The following is a 20,187-nucleotide window of genomic DNA, read 5'->3' on the forward strand; positions in this document are numbered from 1 at the left end:
CAAAATTAAAATTGCAATTTTCATTTGTTGAACATAATTTAAGACTACCACATAAAAATATCTCTTTATCCATCACCAAAGATCCAGGTGACAACCAGGGAGGACTGGCCTTTTGCTCTGGTGAAGGCTTGATGAAAAATAAAGGCCCTGGGTGCCCCCTGACCCCACCTCCATGGCCCCCTCAGAACGCCTGCAGCCCACAGCAGGCAGCTGAAGGCAGCGGAAAGAGAACTTTGGGGGAAGACGCCTCTCTGCCTCTTTGGGAAAGCTGATGAGAAGCCAGAGGTCACAGAGCGTTGGAGGCCTGGCTTAGAGCCACCAGCCAGGCCAAAATGAAACATCTGCTCACGTCTCCCCAGGCACCTGGCTGGGGGCGAGTGGGAGGCAGGAATGGAGAAAACCGATGTAGAACCACAAATTAGCACTCTGTACCTTGGCCCTGAAATGCCCTCTGCTGGCACAGGAGGGGTGAGACTAAAAATAAATAAATAAATAAAAGTGACACGCTTCGAGGAGGGAGGGTGACAGACCCATTCAAGCACCTGTGTCTAGCTTGAGTGGGGAAGAGCCAGGACATGATGGTTTTAAAAGCCCTGGTGGCGGCCAAGGGCATCAAAATCCAAACAGCTGAAGGGGGAAGGGTGTGGGAGAGGGGCCATTTGTTGGAGGGGCTGCAGTGGGGATTCTGGCTGAGTCTGGGCGGGCTCATCGGGTCACCCTACTTTCTTTTGTGCGGGGCAGGTCCACAGACCTAGAACTAGGAGGCCCAGGCTGCCCTCTACTGGTGGTTCCTGACAATGACCACACGTACCAGCGCTGGACCTGCGACCCAGAAGGGCCAGGAGAGAACCAGCCCCCAGGGACCCGGGCACCCAGAGACCGCAGCCAGGCCCCCCAGTGGGAGGCTGGGAATGTCCCCATGGACTGGGCAGGCTCTTCCATCTCCACCCAGCCTGCAGAGGGGCCTGGGACGAGGGCCTCTGGTGCTCACTTCAAAGGCATCGAGAAGAACTTGTGCCCAGACTTGCAGCGGACCTGCTCAGCGTGCACACGCAGCACCATCTCGGAGTCTTCAAACTCGTCCACAATTGTCTTCCACCGGGAGCCGAGAAAAGACAGTCACGTTAAAGGGAATCGGGGACCCAGAGGGCACTGGAAGCCAGACCAGCCTACTCAAATCCTTCAGAGGTTGGGCCCGGTGGAGGGAGACTGAGGACCGTGCAGGCTCTAGGCTCTGCGCTCCGGTAATCTCATGAGGTCAGTCCTATCGCCCCAACTTGGCACAGGAGGAAAAGGGTGCTGAGAGCCCCGGATTATGAACCCAGTAGAACTGGAATTGGGGTCGGATCTGCTGGAGCCTGAAACCAGGGCTGTTTGCCCCCACAGCATGATTAGGCCAAGGGCAGAGGTGGCTGCTTGACGATGGCCCAGGGGCTGTATCCCTCCTGCACATGCTTTGTTTGGCTTGCGACATGTTTTTTTAAAAAAAATACACATTAGTTCCACATAAAAATCTGGACTTCTGGCCTCCCTTGAAAAACAAGTGCTAGCAACACTATGTCCGCATTCCCACACGACAGCCCTTCCCTGTTCTCTCCTCTGGCGGAGGTGGTGTATCAGCAACTCTGAAGGCACCGACGGCAAAGTGAGATACATCACCTACTTATCAAAATACGAAAGCTCCCCGGGTGGACGTTCCCTACGCCTGGCATGTTTCACTCATTTCCAACACGAGCCAGGCCCCTGTGGGCACCCAAGCCCTTGGCCTCTGGGTGAGGGGCAAGGACTTCGGGAGTGGCTTCTGGCATACTCTCAGACCAGTGTTCTAGGGTCGTGCTTCTCAAATTTTAACGTGCACACAAATGCCTAGACATCTTGTTCAAAGGCAATTCTGATTTCTTAGGTCTGGGTTGGGGCCAGAGAGTCTGGATTGCTAACCGGCTCCCAGGTGCTGCAGCCACGGGACTGCCCTTCAAGCAGCAAGGAAAGGTGAGGAGGCCCCCTCCCCAGTCAGCTGTTTCTAGGGATTCCGGTTTGCATGCCTAACCCTCAGGGCCCGTCAGCTCCCCTGCCACTCCTGGCATGCATCCCGTCACCCTCTCAGCACCCTCTGTGCTCCCGTAGCGGGAATTCACCTGCAGCTCCCGCAGGCACTGCCCTTCCAGCTGGAGACGCGCGTCACCCACACACCAGGCCAGACTGATGTGGAAGGAGGGGTCCTGCGGAGGAATAGCAGGGAGTAGGCGGTCACCTGGATGCCTTGGCAGGTCCGGACACGACCGTAGGTCTGTCACAGTGTTGTCACAGGATCCCTGCTGGATCCCTGGCCTGCTTCATGAGAGACCAGACCCTCAGTGTTGATCCCAAGCACCCTCTGCTGATAGAGAAAACAGCCCGGGGCTGGCGCTTGCTATGGGCTGAATTGTGTCCCTCCCCCCCCCCCCCAATTCATATGTTGAAGCCTTAACCCCCAATGTAATGGCATTTGGAGGTGGGGCCTTTGGGAGATAATTAGGTTTAGAGGAGGGTATCAAAATGAGGTGCTCATGATGGGGTTCATGCCTGTGTGAGAGCAGAAAGCTGGCTTCCTCTCTTTCCTCTGTATGAGGACAAAGGGAGTAGACAGCTGTCTATAAGTTGGGAAGAGAGTCCACACCAGAAATGGCCAGAAATGGACCATGATGGCACCTTGATCATGGACTTCTAGGCTCCAGAATCGTGAGAAAATAAATTTCTGTTGTTTAAACCACTCCATCTACAGTGTTTTGTTATGGTGACCTCAGCTGACTAAGACAGTCCTGTTCTGAGAGGCTTTCCTTTACACAGAATCATTAGATCTGGGACATGGAAGAGAACGCAGGCTCCAGCTCTTTTTTCTGTCTAAAGATTTCAATAGGTGACATACTTTCTAAGATGAAATGACAAAAACTAAAATGTCTAAAGTTATAACTAATAATCTCCACTGACACTCATGCTCCTATACGTCAGCATGGTTTTAAAAGACTGTATCAAACCCTTTAAAAACCTGATACTCCATTTGGAGTTCAAGTACCCCTGGAGGGCACAGGGCGAGGGGCAGGAAGGCCTGTGAAGCTACAACTCTTCCTGGTGTGTCAGTTTTACTAAAAAAAAATTTGGGAGAATTACTACTTCTTAAAAAATAGATAAACACGAATCCATATGGAGTACAATGGGTAAGTCTTATGCATATCTGAGATATAACAAAGATTTGTAAGAAATGTTGGACTTTCCATGGGCTGCACCTGATTACACCTCAGACCCCTCAACCCCCCCAGAGGTGTGTCCCCTGAAGACTGGCATTCGGGACACTTCACATGGGCCAGTTCTGGAGGGCTTGCTTCAGTTTGCCTCCAACAAGGGCTTCTTTAAGGATGGTTTTATTCCAGTTCTAGGTGGGCTGGTGGAGAAGAAAAGGCTGTTACCTGGTAGAAAGTGGTGAGGTCAAATTCCTCCATGACTCTGTCTACCTCTGAAACCAGGTCCAGGAACTGGGCGTGCCCTGAGGTGACCTCGAGCCCAACAAACGTTCTGGGGAAGGCAGAAGTGGAGACAACACGGGCATGAGATGCAGCCACTGAGAACATAAACCATCCCCGCTGGGGCAGAGGACGTGAGAGAAAGCAGTTAGGTCGGGGCCACAGGTTCTTGCCCCATTTCCTGGCTGGCTCTTTCCTCTGTCTGTAACCCTCCCCCAGAGTCTCACAACCCTTCAGGACTGCCTTCATCTCCCCCTGCCATGTCTACAACCCCCAAGCTTCTGTGGCCCTGCTCTCCGCCATCGCATCACTCCTGAGTCTGGACCCTTGGCTCTTGGGTGCCAGCTACCCTCCCCTCAGCTCTCAACATGCTCTCATCTTTAAAAACCCTCCTGTGAGCCTATATCTTCAGCCACCCCCCTCCTGGCCTCAGTAAAACTTATTAGTTGACTTGCCTACTGTCACTATCTGTAATCCATTACCTCCCAGCTTCAACCCACTCCACCACTTACGGAACACGGTTGGCTCATTCAAGCTTCATGACTGCCCACTGATGGATGTATCAAGGACAGGCGTGTGACAGTGTGGAAATGAGAGGTCACGGAGGTGAAGGTATGAGCTAAACGTTCAACTGGAGACAGAGCTGGGCAGGGGCCCAGGTTTTCTTCCAGTGGCAGGCTTTTGTTCACTTTACCAAGATGTTTTTCTCTACCTCTGTCCCTCCCCCCACGTTCCTCTAGTTATTTTTCTTAATGAAAGGTTCAGATTTGGGAACAGATGCTTTTATAGTCATAGAGTTGGTTAAAGCATAAACAAAGAAAAAATTGGGGCAGACAAGGCCAGACCCACCTTGTTTTCTCTTGGTTGGTATAAATCTTTACCCGGTTGGCAATAAAGAAGAATCTGGAATTTAGAAGAGGAAAGACCACATTTCAGAAAGAATAATTTTAAAAAATCAGAAAAAATTTATATTTAAAAAAGAGGATTTTGAAAATACAGTTAATTCATTTCACACTTCATTTTGTTACCCTATTATACAGATGATATAACTGAACACTAAAATATTAGAGCAAGATAAGACCTTACATAATCACCCAGTTAAAGTTAACACATAGCTTCACTCAGATGCTAGCAAAAATTTTATCTTATTTATTTTTAAAAGATTTTTATTATTTTTTTTTAATTTGAGAGAGAGAGCATGCATGCAAGTAGGGGAGAGGGGCAGAGAGAGAGAGAGAGAGAGAGAGAGAGAGAGAATCCCAAGCAGGTTCCACTCTCAGCATGGACCCCAACTCGGGGCTTGGTCCCACCACTCTGGGATCATGACCTGAGCTGAAATCCAGAGTTGGATGCTCAACTGACTGTGCCACGCGGGCGCCCTTAAGATTTTATTTTTAAGTAATCTCTACATCCAATGTGGGGCTCGAACTCACAACCCTGAGATCAAGAGTCAACTGAGCCAGTGAGGCACCCCAATATATCTTTTTGAAATTATCAAATATATTTTATTTATTTATTATTATTAAAAAATTTTTAATGTTTATTTATTTTTATTTTTGAGAGAGAGGGAGAGAGAGAGAAATACACAGGATCTGGAGTGGGCTCTGCGATGGCAGCAGAGAGCCTACTGTGCAGCTTGAACTCACTACCCATGAGATCATGACCTGAGCCGAAGTCTGACGCTTAACAGACTGAGCCACCCAGGTGCTCCTTTTTTATTTCTTTAAAGTAATCTCTACACTCAACATGAGGCTTGAACTCACACGAAGTAGGAAACGCCATGCACCAGCAGGTGAGCATCAGGGGGAGCCAACTCAGTGATCTAGGCGCTATTCTCTGGTCCCAAAGTGAGCAAGAGGATAACGTACATCTGTGCCCCCTCAGGGACCATTATCTCTTGTAATGGCCCTTGGGCCAAGTTTCCAGAGGTCCCAGAAAGGGAGTTGTCCAGTCAAAGAACCACCGCATGCAGGGAAGCCCAGGGCCACGGCTTCTTGCCAGAAGTTTCGTTCACTCACAGTCTTCACAGCCCAGATGCAGGGTGTCAACAGGTCATTTTTACCACAAGTAACATGGCCCCAAACACAGCTGACATTCCACCTTTATCCAGAGAACAGAGCTGGAAGCAGGGGAACGGAAGCATTCTCACGGAGAAGGGGAAAGGGTTTTGTTAACTGTACTCACAAACAGAGAGCATGTTAGCCAAGTCGGACCAATCAAAGTCATTCCCGTGACTTTTGCTGAAGCCATTAGAAAAAAGGGCTGTCTCCCCAGGCTGGTAGACCAGCAGCCCCAAGTTGCCGGTAGCCTTCTTTGCCTTTGTGAGAATGAAGCCCAAAGTGGAGAGGGCCTGAACTAAGAGATGGTGACAGTCAGGTGCCATCTGACATCTGCTGGTCACCCCAATCCACGCATACATGAAGCCAGCACTATTTTCAGCTTTTTAGTTATAACAGCCTATAAATTCCCCCTCCCCCTCCAGTTTAAGCCACTTTGGGTTGGATTTCTGGTACCTGTGACCAAGAGAGTAGTGACTAATATACATATTGCTCAATAAATTTGGTGGCGACAATAAAAAAGGTCAGGGGAGGGAGTCGAATGAGGCAGAGAGAGGAGTTTTAGTTCTGATTCTCAGACTGACCTCCTCCCTTCCTCTTCTGGCCCTCAGAAAGGGCTGAACCAAATGGGCAGTTCCCTACCTGGGAAGAGTACATCTATGGAATCCCTGGGCCTAAGGCCTCCTGCATTGTGGGAGTGAGGCTTGCGCTAGAAGATTTCTGTGCTTCTCTCACCCATCTACACAACGAGGCTTTTGGTTAACACCTCATTTAAGAAAGGCTCTGCAAATAAAACCACCACTTGGATGGCTTCTTAGGCTCCTTCCGGAACCAACATTTAGAGAATCCCTCTCTCCTCCTGTTCATTGGCTCAGCAAACATCCACTTGATGCCTACAGTCAGCAGAGCACCTGGAGGAGAGATGCAGGGGATTCAGAGAGAAGTCGCATTCCTGGGCCTGCGGGCGCTTGGCTCCATAGAGGGAAATGGACATGGCAATGACTGGGTATGAATGAAATAAGCACAAGGGTATGCGCCGCCATAGCATGGGATGATCCCTGGGACTGAGGAACTCTGGGGGAGACGCCAAATTGCGGAGCCCCAGTGAAGGAGCGGGGCTTTGAGCTGCCCAAGGGTAGGAGGAAAGGCTCTCTGGTAACAAGAGGAGAGAGATATGAAAAGGTGAGGAAGAAAACGTCTTAGGCTGGCAGACAAAACCGGAGGCAGGGTTCAGTTCTGATCCTTCGCCAAGTGCCATGCTGCTCACAGGTCCCCTTGGAGGCAGCCACTACCGCTCCTGTGACCTGCCCACAGGTAAGGACTCGAGTTTTCCAGAACTTAGGTCACATGCCCAAGGTTGCTCACGATGAGGCATATGGCAGGCGGCTCCAGGAGATGTGCAGCATTCTAACCTTTACGTCTGGCCTGCCGGCTGGGGTAGTACCCTCCACACCTGCCCACCCACAGGAGCTGAGGACAGGAAGAGGAGCGTGGAGAGGAGGTGAGAGGCAGATGAAACACTGGGCACTCACCCCTGGAAGGAGGCCACGCGGTCTTTCAGAGCCTGCACGAAGGGGAGGATCCAGTGATGCCGCAGAACCACGCTCTGGGACAGGCTGAGGTGGAACGCCTCCATCCGAACCAGCCGGGGGACGTAAGTCTGTGCGCAGGGCAGCAACATGTCGAGCAGGTCCAGGAACTCCTCCTTGGCTTCATCTGGAGGGAAGAGCAGATAGGGTGGGCCATTCTCTTAGCCAGGGTGGTGTGACTGAATGAAGAATCCCAGAAGGCAGAGGAAGGCCTTTGTTACTCTGCATTTTAGGAGGAAATGACTTTGAGAGCAGCCTAGCTATATGTATTTTAATAAAACTTTAATATAATTTAATGGTTAAGGAAGTAATACACATATGCCCACTGTAAAGAATTTAAGTGAAAAAGGAAATATGCAGGGGTGCCTGGGTGGCTCAGTCGGTTAAGTGGTAGACTTAATTTTTGCTCAGGTCACGATCTCACAGTTTGTGAGTTCGAGCCCCGCATTGGGCTCTGTGCTGACAGCTCAGAACCTGGAGCCTGCTTCGGATTCTGTGTCTCCCTCTTTCTTTGTCCCTCCCCCACTCATGCTCTCTCTCTCTCTCAAAAATACACAAATATTAAAAATAACTAAATTACAAATATGTATGTTACAAAATTGTGTGTTGTAAAATGTACACTCTCAAGAACAGAAATTTTATTTTATTTATTTAAAGCATTTTTCTTTCTTTTTTAGTAATCTCAATGTGGGGCTTGAACTCACAACCCCAAGATTCAGCTGCGTGCTCTTCTGACAGAGCCAGCCAGGTGCCCCAAGGACAGAAATTTTAAGAGATGAGAAAAAAAGGAATATGTAAAGAGGTTCTAATATTTTTCTTCCAAATGGATCATCTTGACCTCTCCCCCAAGGGGAATATACCCCACTTTCAAGATCACTACCCTAGGTATCCAGACTGCCAAACCTGGATGCCTATCTCCCCAGCCTTTAATTTTATTTTAAATGCTTATTTTTGAGAGAGAGAGAGAGAGAGAGAGAATGAGCAGGGAGAGAGGGAGAGAGAGAATCCCAAGAAGGCTCTGCACTGTCAACACAGAGCCCAACGCAGGGCTCGAACTCATGAACTGTGAGATCATGACCTGAGCCAAAGTTGATGCCTAACCGACTGAGCCACCCAGGCGCCCCTCCCCAGCCTTTTCTCAGTGTATGTACTAATGTATGTATTTTATTTGTTGAAAAGATGACAGTGTACCATTCAAACTGTTCTTCCACCGGCTTTCTTCATATAACATGATATGCTGGATGGCCTTCCTCTCAGCGCAGAGGGCAAGCTCATGATTACAGCCTCATAGTTAATCCATAATCACAAACAGCACTTTTTATCAAGCCTCCTATTAGATGTTTAGAATCTCCTGATAAACACTTAGAATGCTCCTAATTTTTCACAAAGACAAACATCACTACAATGACCACCATTGTATGTTCACTTTTTTTTTTTAATCAAATGTATGACTAGAGCTGCATGGTTAACAGTCTGCTCACACCCAGTACGTTACTCGATTTGTCCAAATGGCCTGCTGAGTAGGCAGTACAGGAATCATTCTCATTCTGTGGATGGGGAAATGGAGGTTCTAAGAGTTGACCTGATCTAATGCAAAATACTAAGAGCCATCACTTACTCTGTGTATGGTGCTAAGAGCCTGACATAAATGATCTGATTCTATCTTCACAAAAGTCCTAGGAGATACCTGTTCCCCATTTTAGAGATGAGGAAACTGAGGTTCTAAGAAGTCCAATAGCTTACTAAAGGTTACCCAGAGCAGTGGGTAGTAAAGGAAGGTCTGACTCCAAAGCCTGGGCATTTTTTGCCTGCCATTCACTCATGAGGGCTGGGAGGAGAGAGGGACTTGACCCCAGCACATCTAGGGCCCTCTTAGAAATAAGCTGCCAGGTGCAGCCACACTCTGGGATGGCCTTCACACTCTGTCCTAGACCCTCCCTTGGTCACCTCCTCATGAGTGAGAAAACATACCCGGGGTTAATAAAAAATATTTCAGGCAATGAATTTGAAACTGAAACCAAGTTTACAGAAAAATTCCCCAATTCTTGAAACTTGTTCTCTCTCTGCTAAGTCCATCTCTCTCCTACCATCAATGTCAGAAGTTTCTGGTTTCTTCCTTCTGGTTGGGGCCAGCTTCCTCCCATCAAGAGGCACCTATCAGTCTCAGCCACTCGTCTTTTACACGCTACTCACACGGCACATAGACGTGGGTGGCCCAGTTGCCCCGCTCGTGGGGGAACGTGCGCACCCGGCCCCCATGTTTTGCACTGTCATCTTCAGGCCCCTCCTCGGTGCCCAGGAACATGTGCAGCACACTGTCAGGTACTGGCAACCTCTGGCTGGGAAGGGGGCTCTGGGCACTGCAAGAGAAAAAAGGAAAATGAGCACATTTATCCTCCTAGAATTCTCTACCTCTGTACATATAAAAGTTGTAACCCCTTATACGGGATGACTGTGTGCACCTACTTCCCACCAGGTGCTGTAAGCAGCTTCCAGATAACCACAGAGCTCTTTCCCCAGGGCTGTCTCACGGGTCGCTCACCAACCCCAGGAGGCGGACTTTAGCTGGGAGCATGGTTTCCATGGGAGACAAGTGGGCAGGCAGCAGTGTGTGGTTCAGAGGTCACATTCCCTAACTGGACAAGACTGAACTGCAGTAGCACTTCTTAGCTTTGGGGTCTTGAACAGGTCATGTGCAGTGTGTGGGCCTCAGTTTCCTCATCAGTGAAGTGTACCTGATAAAGCTATCGTGACATCAACCCAGATACTGCTTGAAAGGCGCTCTTCAAAGCACCAGGCATGGCACTTGAGAACTGAACCTCCACGAAATAAAGGCTTCGACGGTTTTGTTCACTGCCGAATGTCCCAGTCCCGAGCCTGGCCCCGAGCTCAATGAGTATTTACTGGATGAATGAAAACACTCTCCGAATGAGGAAACAGACCCAGGGGTGGTGTTGTGGTGCACCCCAGAGGCGGTGGCTGGACCCGAGCGCATGTTACCTGCCTCCTAATCTTAGCCTAGCCAGGAGGGGGCACTCTGGGGCTTTGTCCAGGGCTGTCCACTGGATCCTCCTTTCCCGCTGCTTCTCTTGTCCTATCCTGGAGAGCCGCCCCGCACCATCGCCCCTTCTCCCCAGACGCTCGGGTCCCGTCGGGGTGTCGCGCTAACCAGCACCCTCCCCCAAAAGACTTCTTCGCTCCTTACCGAGGGCAGCTTCCAGCCCCCGGCTGCGCCTGGGCCCCGGCCTTGGCCTCATCCTCATCCTCCGAGCTGCTGCTGCTGTAGCCCACCAGGGGCGCCGCACTCATTGGGCCTCCTCCAAGACCAGAGGCCGACTCAGCGATCACTCGCACCCGGAATTCCGCTGCGCCGGAAGTGCCCTCCAGGGGCGGGGGCCGGGTTAGCACCGCCTCGGGGCGGGGCCTGGAGGGGCGGGGTCCGGCGGGACTCGGGCGAGACTCTACCACCGACACCACGCTGCCTGCCCGACTGCAGCGCCTGGACCGCTACCTGGAGCCTCCCGGAACCCCACCCCCCAGCCTTCGTGTGCCCATTTCACAGATCGCTCTGGGCCCTGACCTCTCTGTCCGTTGCTCTGTCTGCAGCCATCCGCGACCAGACCTCCCAGCCACGGACGGCCCCTGGGTCAGCAGTCAGTGCCCTAGATCCAACGGAGATGGGATCAGAGGTCCGGGAGCGCCCTCCTCAAGCGGGTCCAAAGGCCGAGCTCCAGGGACCCGTCCCCTAAGAGCAAGCTGAGCAGTCAGTGGCGGTTCAGTTCCAGAAGATCAGAGGGTCTAGGAGGCCTCTCTTCTCAGGTGCTGGCGTCGGGCCCCCGGTCGGGCCGCTGGAGCCTCCTTCCCCTGAGGCCAAACAGGTTGGTCGGAAGAGAGCGCCCTCCCTGGGTCGGTTGAGGAGTGCCGACCGGGTAACTGGAGAGCCACCTCGCACGCCTGACTGTCCGACCCAGCCTGGCCGCGGGGTCCCCAGCAGGGGGCGGCCTCGCTCCGCGCCGCCCGCTCCTCCCGCAGCCGCCGCCGCCCCGGCTGCCGCTCCTCCCCCGGCCCCGCCTCCCTGGCCCCCGCGCCGCCCGCCTGTCCGCCGGTCTCTGCAAGGCCGTCGGTCCGTCCGTCCGCCCTCCCGGCGCTCCTCCGCCCTGGCCCCGCTATCCCGGCCGCGCACGTCGCTTCCTCGGTCCCGGCCACCGCTAGCTGGTTCCCCGCCCCCGGGCCGGCCGCCGCCGCCGCTACTCGAGGCCGGGGATTGGCAGTGCGCGTAGGCCGCGCCACCGCCGCTGGAGCCGGAATAAAGGGGCAGCCGAGAGAGCAGCCGGACGCCACTCGCCCCGCGCCTGACCCCGCGGGCGGCCTGGAGCAGGTGAGCAGCCGGGGCGTCTGGGGCTGCGTCTGGGGGCTACTCCCGTGCCCGCCGCACCCCTTTCCCAGCCAGTCCGCCCGCCCCCCCCCCCACTTCCCCCCCACCTCCGGCCCGACCCGGCGGCCTCCTGGGCCTCTGGGCGCGTTGCTACTAACCGGGCCCAGTCTGCGGCCCTGGGGCCTTCCTCGGGCTCAATCGCCCTCGGGGCCGGCGCTCTGGCCGTAGCAGCCTGGCCATTCTCGGTGAGGGCTGACAGGAGGCAGCCCAGCTGGGCGGGTAGCAGTGCCCGCGGTGGGGAGGTGATCGCCTTTCATTCGGTTTTCCAGGGAGGAGGAAGGGCTGGCTTGGGACGCAGGTGGGGGCCTCCCTTTGCCTCCTTTACACTCGTCTCTCTTTGCGGAATTATCAGGCCTCCCCGTTCTACCTTCCTGGAAAGGGCAGGGGTGGGCAGTGCAGCTGGGGGCCCAGGACCGGGGATCCTGGTTCTGGCAGCCATTCATAACGGGGAAAAAAAAATCATCTGGGTTGGCGCATCCGGACCTAGATTGCGCTCAAAGTAGCCCCACTCCCCACTTTCCTGGGGGAGGCTTCCTACCTGCTTGCTCATGCAACCTGCTGCGTTGACCCGGAGCAGTGACTCCTTTCCTTCTTTCCTTCCCGGAAGATGCTGTGGATGACAGTTTTCCCCCCTGATTCTTATGTTTCTTTGGCAGAACAGTTAGCAGCAGGGCTGGCCTGTGAAGGCATCCCCCCCCCCCTTTTTTTTTCCTACTCTTTCCCTCAGGAGAAAACTTAGAAACTTTTTGATGTTTGAGGCAGAGGAGCTGGAAACCTGAAAGTGGGTTGCCTGTAATTCTAAAAGTTCTTCCCTCTCACTGTTGTTACCTTATGCTGCCACAAAGTGGTGAGTTAGAGATTTGCCTGGGCTGGGTGGTCTTTACCTTCCATTGATAACCCAAAATGTTATGGACTTGGAGCAAGGGAACAGGGCTCTCTCTGGAAAGGTTGTCTTTTCCAGGTTGTCCTGGAGAGAGGAGAAATGCTCTGTGGTTAGCATGCTACTTCCCACATTGTAGAGGCAAACTTCTAATTGCTTACCTTTTCCTCTAGGCCTTGGTACTGTCAGATTCAGAGGATTCAGGAGTTTTTTGGTGCTCAGGCAGATAACTAGAGTGGGGGCATGTTCTGCTGTGGAGACCTCCAGGCTGGGTGGGTCTACAGCCCTATCACCTACCCCCCATCTTACAGTGGCTAAGGTCTCTGCCAGGCCAACCAGACTTTTGTATGGAGAAAGAACAGGCATATGGTCAGGATAGAGGGCCTGGGGAATACTTGAGAGGGATGTGGTTCAGTCCTTCACAAAAGAAGGTTTTTGAGATGCTCCTCGGTTCCTGTAGCTGTTTTAAATAGTGACTGTGAGGCTGTTTGCTGTTGGGCCCTCAGATCTGGGAGGCCTGGTTCTCTGTTCCGGCAGGCTATTATCCTGAGCACCAATGTCCTGGGTTGAGATTGAGGGCTCTCAGGAGCTGGAAGGCCTCAGGGAGTCCTGCACCAGTGCGTCTCTGCTTTTATCTAATATATTGGGCTTCCAAGTAAGAATCTATTTGCAAAAAAAAAAAAAAAAGAAAAAGTTATGCTGCTAAAATTATTTTGGCATAACGGGTCAGTCTTCCCCTCCCTCTTCCTTTGGAGCATGAGCAGAATTTATGACTTCTTGTATTATGGGAAGATCATCCCAGCCCCTTATCTGTGAGACAGCTGACTGAAGAGGGCTGGTCATAGGCTGGGGAGCTGGGAGGTTTTCTGCTGGAGGAGCTGAGCTGCCAGCAGACTTCTGTGGACTTGTGTGAAGACAGCACATCTTCCAGCCCTGAACCTCTATCCCTTCCCTGATGTGGCAGTGGTGTGGCAAGTGCAGGCAGAACAGGGAGAGGGCCCAGGGACCAGCTGTGTATCTCTGCCTTGAGCTCACGACTTTTCTCTTCTCTACAGCACCAATCATCGGGGAAGGGCAGAGCCTTTCTGGCATTGCTGGCATCCTGCCTCGAAGAGCCCCCTGTCCTGCAGGCAGAGCCTTGTAATCTATCTTGGTTAATGACTTGGGCGGTCTGACCAGTCCCTCTTCCGTGCCTTGTCTGAGGTTTTTGTCCATACCTGGTCCTAGGCAGCTTCTGTCTGGGTTGGATCACCTTAAGTGGGAAACTGAAGCCATTACTCTCCAAACCCTGTTTCATCCTCCCAAGCATGTCGGAAAGCTGGCAGCAGCCACCACAGACGCAGCCACAGCAGCCTCAGCCACCACAGCCTCAGCACCATGCAGAACCGCCGCCGGCCCTGGCTGAGCACGCGCTGCCCCCAGGCTCAGCTGAGAACCCCCTGGGCTGTGCTGTCTATGGCATCCTCCTGCAGCCCGACCCGGGCCTCCAGCCCCCGCAGCACGTGCCCCTGCAGGCAGCTGGTGAGCCGGGCCCCAAGTGCGGTGTGTGCGGTCACGACCTGGCACACCTGTCCAGCCCACATGAGCACCAGTGCCTGGCGGGCCACGACCGCTCGTTTCAGTGCACGCAGTGCCTCAAGATTTTCCATCAGGCTACCGACCTGCTGGAACATCAGTGTGTGCAGGCCGAACAGAAGCCTTTTGTCTGTGGCGTCTGCAAGATGGGCTTCTCGCTGCTCACCTCGCTGGCACAGCACCACAGCGCGCACAGCGGCACCGGTGGCCTCGTGAAATGTTCCATCTGCGAGAAGACCTACAAGCCCGCCGAGGCTGCTGAGCCCGCAGCCACCGCTGCGTCTGCGCTGCCCCCGGCAGCCGCGCCGCCCGCCGTGGCTCCCGCCGAACAGGCCGACAAGCCCTACAGCTGCTCCATCTGCCAGAAGCCCTTCAAGCACCTGTCGGAGCTGTCGCGGCACGAGCGAATCCACACGGGCGAGAAGCCGTACAAGTGCACGCTGTGCGACAAGAGCTTCAGCCAGTCGTCCCACCTGGTGCACCACAAGCGCACGCACAGCTCCGAGCGGCCCTACAAGTGCGCGGTGTGCGAGAAGACCTTCAAACACCGCTCCCACCTGGTGCGCCACATGTACGCACACTCGGGCGAGCATCACCTGTTCCGCTGCAACGTGTGCGAGCTGCACTTCAAGGAGTCCTCGGAGCTGCTGCAGCACCCATGCACGCCGAGCGGGGAGCGGCCCTTCCGCTGTGGCGAGTGCCAGAAGGCCTTCAAGCGGCCGTCTGACCTGCGGCAGCACGAGCGCACGCACAGCGCGGAGCGTCCCTTCAAGTGCGATCTGTGCCCGATGGGCTTCAAGCAGCAGTATGCGCTGATGCGGCACCGGCGCACACACAAGACGGAGGAGCCCTTCAAGTGCGGCCTGTGCGAGAAGGGCTTCGGGCAGCCCAGCCACCTGCTCTACCACCAGCACGTGCACACCCTCGAGACCCTCTTCAAGTGCCCCGTGTGCCAGAAGGGCTTCGACCAGTCGGCCGAGCTGCTGCGGCACAAGTGCCTGCCGGGCGCGGCCGAGCGGCCCTTCAAGTGCCCCGTGTGCAACAAGGCTTATAAGCGGGCATCGGCCCTGCAGAAGCACCAGCTGGCCCACTGCTCGGCAGCCGAGAAGCCTCTGCGCTGCACTCTGTGCGAGCGCCGCTTCTTCTCATCCTCGGAGTTCGTGCAGCACCGCTGTGACCCAGCCCGCGAGAAGCCACTCAAGTGCCCGGACTGCGAGAAGCGCTTCAAGTACGCGTCAGACCTGCAGCGGCACCGGCGGGTGCACACGGGAGAGAAGCCCTACAAGTGCCCCAATTGTGATAAGGCCTTCAAGCAGCGGGAGCATCTCAACAAGCACCAGGGTGTGCACGCCCGCGAGCAGCAGTTCAAGTGTGTGTGGTGCGGCGAGCGCTTCCTGGACGTGGCCCTACTGCAGGAGCACAGCGCGCAGCACAGCGCGGCGGCTGCGGCTGCGGAGGGCGCCTACCAGGTAGCCGCCTGCCTGCCCTGAGTGAGCGCCTTGGCCCCCATCCTGTCCCCGCCCAGACTCCTCGCATTGAGCCCTCTACCTGGCCCGTGGTCTGAGGCCCTGGGCCTTGAGTGACCCTGAGGACAGATGGCACTGGGCAGCCAGGGGGTGGGGGTGGGGGATTGGGGACCTGGAAGTGGGGGAGCCAGATTGCTGGGGCTGGTCCTGATCCCACAAACCTCTTTCCCATTACAAGATTCCTTTTCTTGAGAGCCATCGGCCTCTCTTGTCTCTGGTGGCCTGGAACCAGGCTGGAAGTCAAGTGGCCTGTCTCTACCCTGCGGAGGGATTGGTGCCAGCCCAACCTTCCCAAACTTTTCAGCCTAATTAGAAACCAGATAGTTTCTAGGAAGGAGGATGGCCATCGTAGGGCCTGGGAGAAGGGCCAGACCCCATAGGTGGGTTGGATGTAGGGCATCCTCCTTCAAGTTGCTGTTTGAGGGAGAAGGCCAGCTTTGTGATATGGTCCTGGGGACCAGGAGGTGAGCCACAGGCCTGTCGGTCTGCTCCAGCTAGGGGTGATGTGCCCTTCTAGTTTCTGATCGTGAGACATAACAGGAGGGCTGCACGTCTGTGAGCTGGGTCTGCCTGGAGAGAACTGGCCCGGCCCAAAGGGAGGAGGCAGAGAAGCTCTCCTGTGACACATTCAGCCAGGGACAGTGCCATCCACAGGGAAAGGAGGAAAGGCAGCTTTTGTACTGAGGGCTAATCCTGCTGTTCGAGAAGTGCCCCTTCCTACCTTTGCAGCATAGTTCCAAGCTCTGGGGAATGTGTTCTCGGCCAGACAGGACCGCTGATGTGAAAGGAGGGGATTGTTAGACCACCTTGGTGCCTGGGAGGAAGCAGGGCCAAGTGCATGATCTTACCAGTGGATGCAGACAAGTGTCCTCCCCCTTGAAGGTGTGAACCAAAGTGTCAAGGGAATAGCCCCAATCAGCTTGCCTTTGCTCTGCTTCTGGGCCAAGACCAGGCCTGGGCACTGAGGGTGGGGGAGGTGAAAGGACTCTGATCCCACAGTGCTCTCCCAGCCCGTGGGCACCCTCCCCATCAGTCTGGCTGTTGGCCTGGACCCCAGGGGTCTTGCACTGCCAAGATGCCCTGGACAACATCCAGTGACTTCCAAGGCCAGAGCATTCCCTCAGGGGTCCTCCTGGGGTCCCTCTAGGTCTCTGGCTGACCACCAGGGGTCAAGGGTATCTGGGGCAATAGGGAGCAGGCTGGGGAAGAGGGTTAAGGGAACCAGTAGGTGGCTGGAGTCGACTGAGATCGCTGGCCAGTGATCTCCTCCCCTCCTTGGGAAGCCCAGAGGACTTTTATTATCAAAATGATTCTTTTGAACCCAGCTGTGCCCCTGTGCTCTACCAGCCTTCCTCCTTGGGTGTGGGTCTTGAAAGACTTTAATCAGTGCTTGCACCAAGGGCCCAGAGGAGCAGAGAGGCCCCACTGTCTCACTGTCACCTTGAGAAGGCTGAAGAGCCCACATCCGCCTCTTCTATGAGACTGGGCTCCCTTCCTGTGCCTGCGGAGAGGGGCCGGTCCTTCCCCTCGGTGCTGGCTCTCTGTCACAATGCCTCAAAAGACATGGAACCCAGGCCGACCACAGGCCCAACTGCTCATTTTCCCCCCTTTCCTTTTGCTTTCTAAAAGCAGTTGTTATACTGTTCATAACATTGTATAGTTTAATTTCATGTCATTTTGGATCTTCTATTAAAATGTGAAAATTTGGATTTTTAAAAAGAATGACTCCATTTTAGATAGCCCCTTTTGATGTTAATATATAGTGAGTCCAATGTATGCTTTAGAAGTAAAGACATTGACCATCACAGACCAAAGCACTGCTTATTCTGGTCATTCTTCCACTGGGGGATGATGGGGCATGGAGAGGGAGAGAGAGGTGTGCAGGCCTGGGTGGTAGGCTTGGGGCTGCGACATAAGGCTGGGTTTGAATCCCAAGTTTTGAATGCTGTGGTCACACAGCTTTGGGCAAGTCACTACACCTCTTTGGGACTCAGTTGCTGCATCTGCAAAATAGGGAGGTAACCCTTGCCTTGCTCAGTTGCAGTGAGAATGAAAGGGCCTCACGTGTGGAGGCCCTGGTGGGCAAGCTGTGAAGGTGCTCACCAGGGCCCCAGGGAATAGGCCTGCAGCCTCTTGGCCTCCCCAGGGGTCTAACTGCAGCTCCTGCAAAGGGAGCTGGGCTGTGAGGGATGGGCAGCTTGTGGATGGTCAGAAGCCAGGAACCTGGCCTAGGAAGCAGGAGCGCTTGCTCAGCCCCAGGGGAGAACCAGGGCTTGCTTGGGGCAGCAGTGGCCCCAGGCAGATGCCCTGCCCCAGAGGGTTGCCTGCTCTCACCCTACTTGTACTCACCCTGTCACATGGCCATCTGCATGTCCATGTCCCCTCTCGGCCTTCCAACCCACCTTTCTTCTGTTCCCCTGCCCCAGTGTCCCAGTGGGCCAGCTGTGACTTGGCTCCTTCCATTTCTCAAGGGCAGGGGTAGAAGGGAGAGAGGGAGAAAGCCTGCCCAGGTCTGGGCATCTGAGAGCCAGTGGAGGGTGGCTAGCTGGGTGGCCAAACACCCTGCCCTGGAGGTGGGGGTGGTGAGGGCACAAAGTCAAGAGGACAAGGAGCTGCCCGGGCCACAGGGGGCTCAAAACTGTGTGCAGAAGTCTTGGTAGAAAGGCCAAGAGGAACCTCAGATGTGACCCAGAACTAACACTCCCCTTGTCCCCTCTTTGTGTGCCCATGGGAGGACCTCCCTTGAGGAGCCATGTGGCCCTTCCTGCAGGTGTCCACCTGTCAGCAAGAGGACACCCAGGCCCCTTGTCTCTGTGTCAGGTTTGAAGCCTGGCTTCCTTTCTAGCTGAGTGACCTTAGGCAAAACCCACCCACGTTGCACAGACACATGCAATGCAGAAAGCACTGGCATGTGTTTGGTGCTTAATAGCTTCAGGTTGCCCTTCCTGAATGGAGTGGTCTTCATGTGCCTTGGGGCAGGAGGAAACCTGGCTGGCTATAGCTGAGCTCATGTGGGGCCTATGATGATGTTCTCTTCTTCTGTCCCCACCCCCACCTCTTCACACAAAACAGCCGGTCTCCTAAGGCTCCCACCTGGCCCTCAGCCTCAGGGCTCCAGCCTGTGTCAAAACCAGGGCATTGAATGGAGCCCGGGAGCCTGGGTGTATGTCCAGGTTCAAGTCCTAGTCTTTTGATAAAAAGTGACCCCAGGCGTTTGTTGACTGCCCCTCCTGGGGCCCCAAATCCCCATCTGAAACAGAGGTCTTGACTCTGATTTCTGAGGGTCCTTGGAGATCTGACACTCTGATTCTGGGAAGGTGATAGAATCAACCCGTGTCCTCTTTTCCTCTGCCTGCCTCTCCTGGCCTCCAGCCTGCTGTCCTGCTGCCTCAGCCTTGCTTCAGTCATAAGTGACAGAGACAGCATAGACTGGCGTAAGCAACTGCCCACTGCAGCTGACCGCACCTCCCACCTACCTGCCCAGGAGCCCCACAGCCTCCTGTGGCCCATAGCTGATGTGAGCCTCCCTCTTGTAGAGCATACCATTTTCGGGAGGGCACTCCAGACATTGTGACTAGCCATGTAAACCAGCACTACCTCCTTTAGTCTCTGGGCAGTCATTCCCTTTGCCCCAACCACTGACAGGATAGGAAGAGGGTGGTTGCTTGGGGTGAGAGGTGACACCTGACACCTGGATGACAGAGCTGAGAGGAACAAGAGGGAGAGGCCGACATAAACCCCCCATTTTGGAATTAGTACCACCCCATCCCCCACCCCCTCCTGGGACAGACGTGCTGCACTGGTGGGGTGGGGCAGGGGTGGTGGCATTCTCCCAGGTCCTAGAAGTCATTGCCAGGGCAGGCTGGGCCCTCAAAGATGACTTTCGTAGGAAGCCTGTCATCTCAATAGCTTTGTCACTCTCCCACTGTGTGGCTGGCTGTGGGCTTGGCCCTGCACAGGGGTCGGGAGGTGGGGGGGGAGGACCCTGCTCTCTGGGGGTGGAGCCTGTGCTCGCAATCCATGGTGGCAGTGGCGTGATGTTGTGGTGAAGAGCACCACAGTCAGACCTGGCTAGAGTCCCGCTCTGCCACTCAGCAGCAACAAAGCATTGGGCAGGTGGTGGGACTTCTCAAGCCTCATTTTCCTCATCGGTGAAATGGAGCTAGATGCTGCTGTCCTCTGGGTGTAGGGTGAGGGCACAGTGAAATGGCCTGTGTGGAGGGTTTGGCATGTAGCGGCCACTCAGGAAAGCAGAACAGTGGGAGGCCAGAGGCCGAAGGGAGCTGGCCTAACTCTCCCATCTGAATGTCAGGGCTCTCCCCACCCATACACACCATGCCATTCATAAGACCCTTTTCTTCTGCCGGCTGGTCACAGCCTCATAGCATCTCCATGAGATGGGCAGGGCGCACTTGAGTACGCCCTTTGGGCTGACCCCTGAGATCCCAAAGCCATGCATTTGGTGATGAGAGAGGCCTGGAATTGTGGGGTCTGGCCTGGTGGGGAACAGATAGAGAGGCTGGGACAGCCCTCGGCTCTGAATTTCACAAGCCTCGAGCTCTGGCCGCTGAAGCCTGGGGCTCTGGTTCCAACCCACTCTTTGTGGGCCAGGAAGCCAGGCACAATGG

General features: G+C 54.6%; 2 protein-coding genes across 3 annotated transcripts; one reads left to right on the forward strand and one right to left on the reverse strand.

Annotated features, from left to right (window-relative positions):
- On the reverse strand, nt 1-10,587 carry USB1 (U6 snRNA biogenesis phosphodiesterase 1). 2 transcript variants are annotated; one of them, XM_015074528.3, is made up of 7 exons: nt 10,349-10,587; nt 9,337-9,503; nt 7,087-7,270; nt 4,347-4,400; nt 3,444-3,549; nt 2,136-2,219; nt 1-1,092 (listed from the first exon to the last, which is right to left on the reverse strand). In XM_015074528.3, the coding sequence occupies exons 1-7, from the start codon at nt 10,450-10,452 to the stop codon at nt 988-990; spliced, it is 804 nt and encodes a 267-aa protein (XP_014930014.3). In that variant the 5' UTR covers nt 10,453-10,587; the 3' UTR covers nt 1-987. The 2 variants fall into 2 exon arrangements, with proteins under 2 accessions (XP_014930014.3, XP_053067098.1); XM_053211123.1 differs by having other exon boundaries at nt 1-1,096; nt 2,133-2,219.
- Nucleotides 10,588-11,383: 796 nt separating this feature from the next.
- On the forward strand, nt 11,384-17,373 carry ZNF319 (zinc finger protein 319). Its single transcript, XM_027075874.2, has 2 exons — nt 11,384-11,521; nt 13,514-17,373. The coding sequence occupies exon 2, from the start codon at nt 13,766-13,768 to the stop codon at nt 15,521-15,523; it is 1,758 nt and encodes a 585-aa protein (XP_026931675.1). The 5' UTR covers nt 11,384-11,521; nt 13,514-13,765; the 3' UTR covers nt 15,524-17,373.
- The last annotated feature ends 2,814 nt before the right edge of the window (nt 17,374-20,187 follow it).

This window comes from Acinonyx jubatus, chromosome E2 (assembly GCF_027475565.1).
Source record: "Acinonyx jubatus isolate Ajub_Pintada_27869175 chromosome E2, VMU_Ajub_asm_v1.0, whole genome shotgun sequence".
In the NCBI taxonomy this organism is placed as follows: domain Eukaryota; kingdom Metazoa; phylum Chordata; class Mammalia; order Carnivora; family Felidae; genus Acinonyx; species Acinonyx jubatus.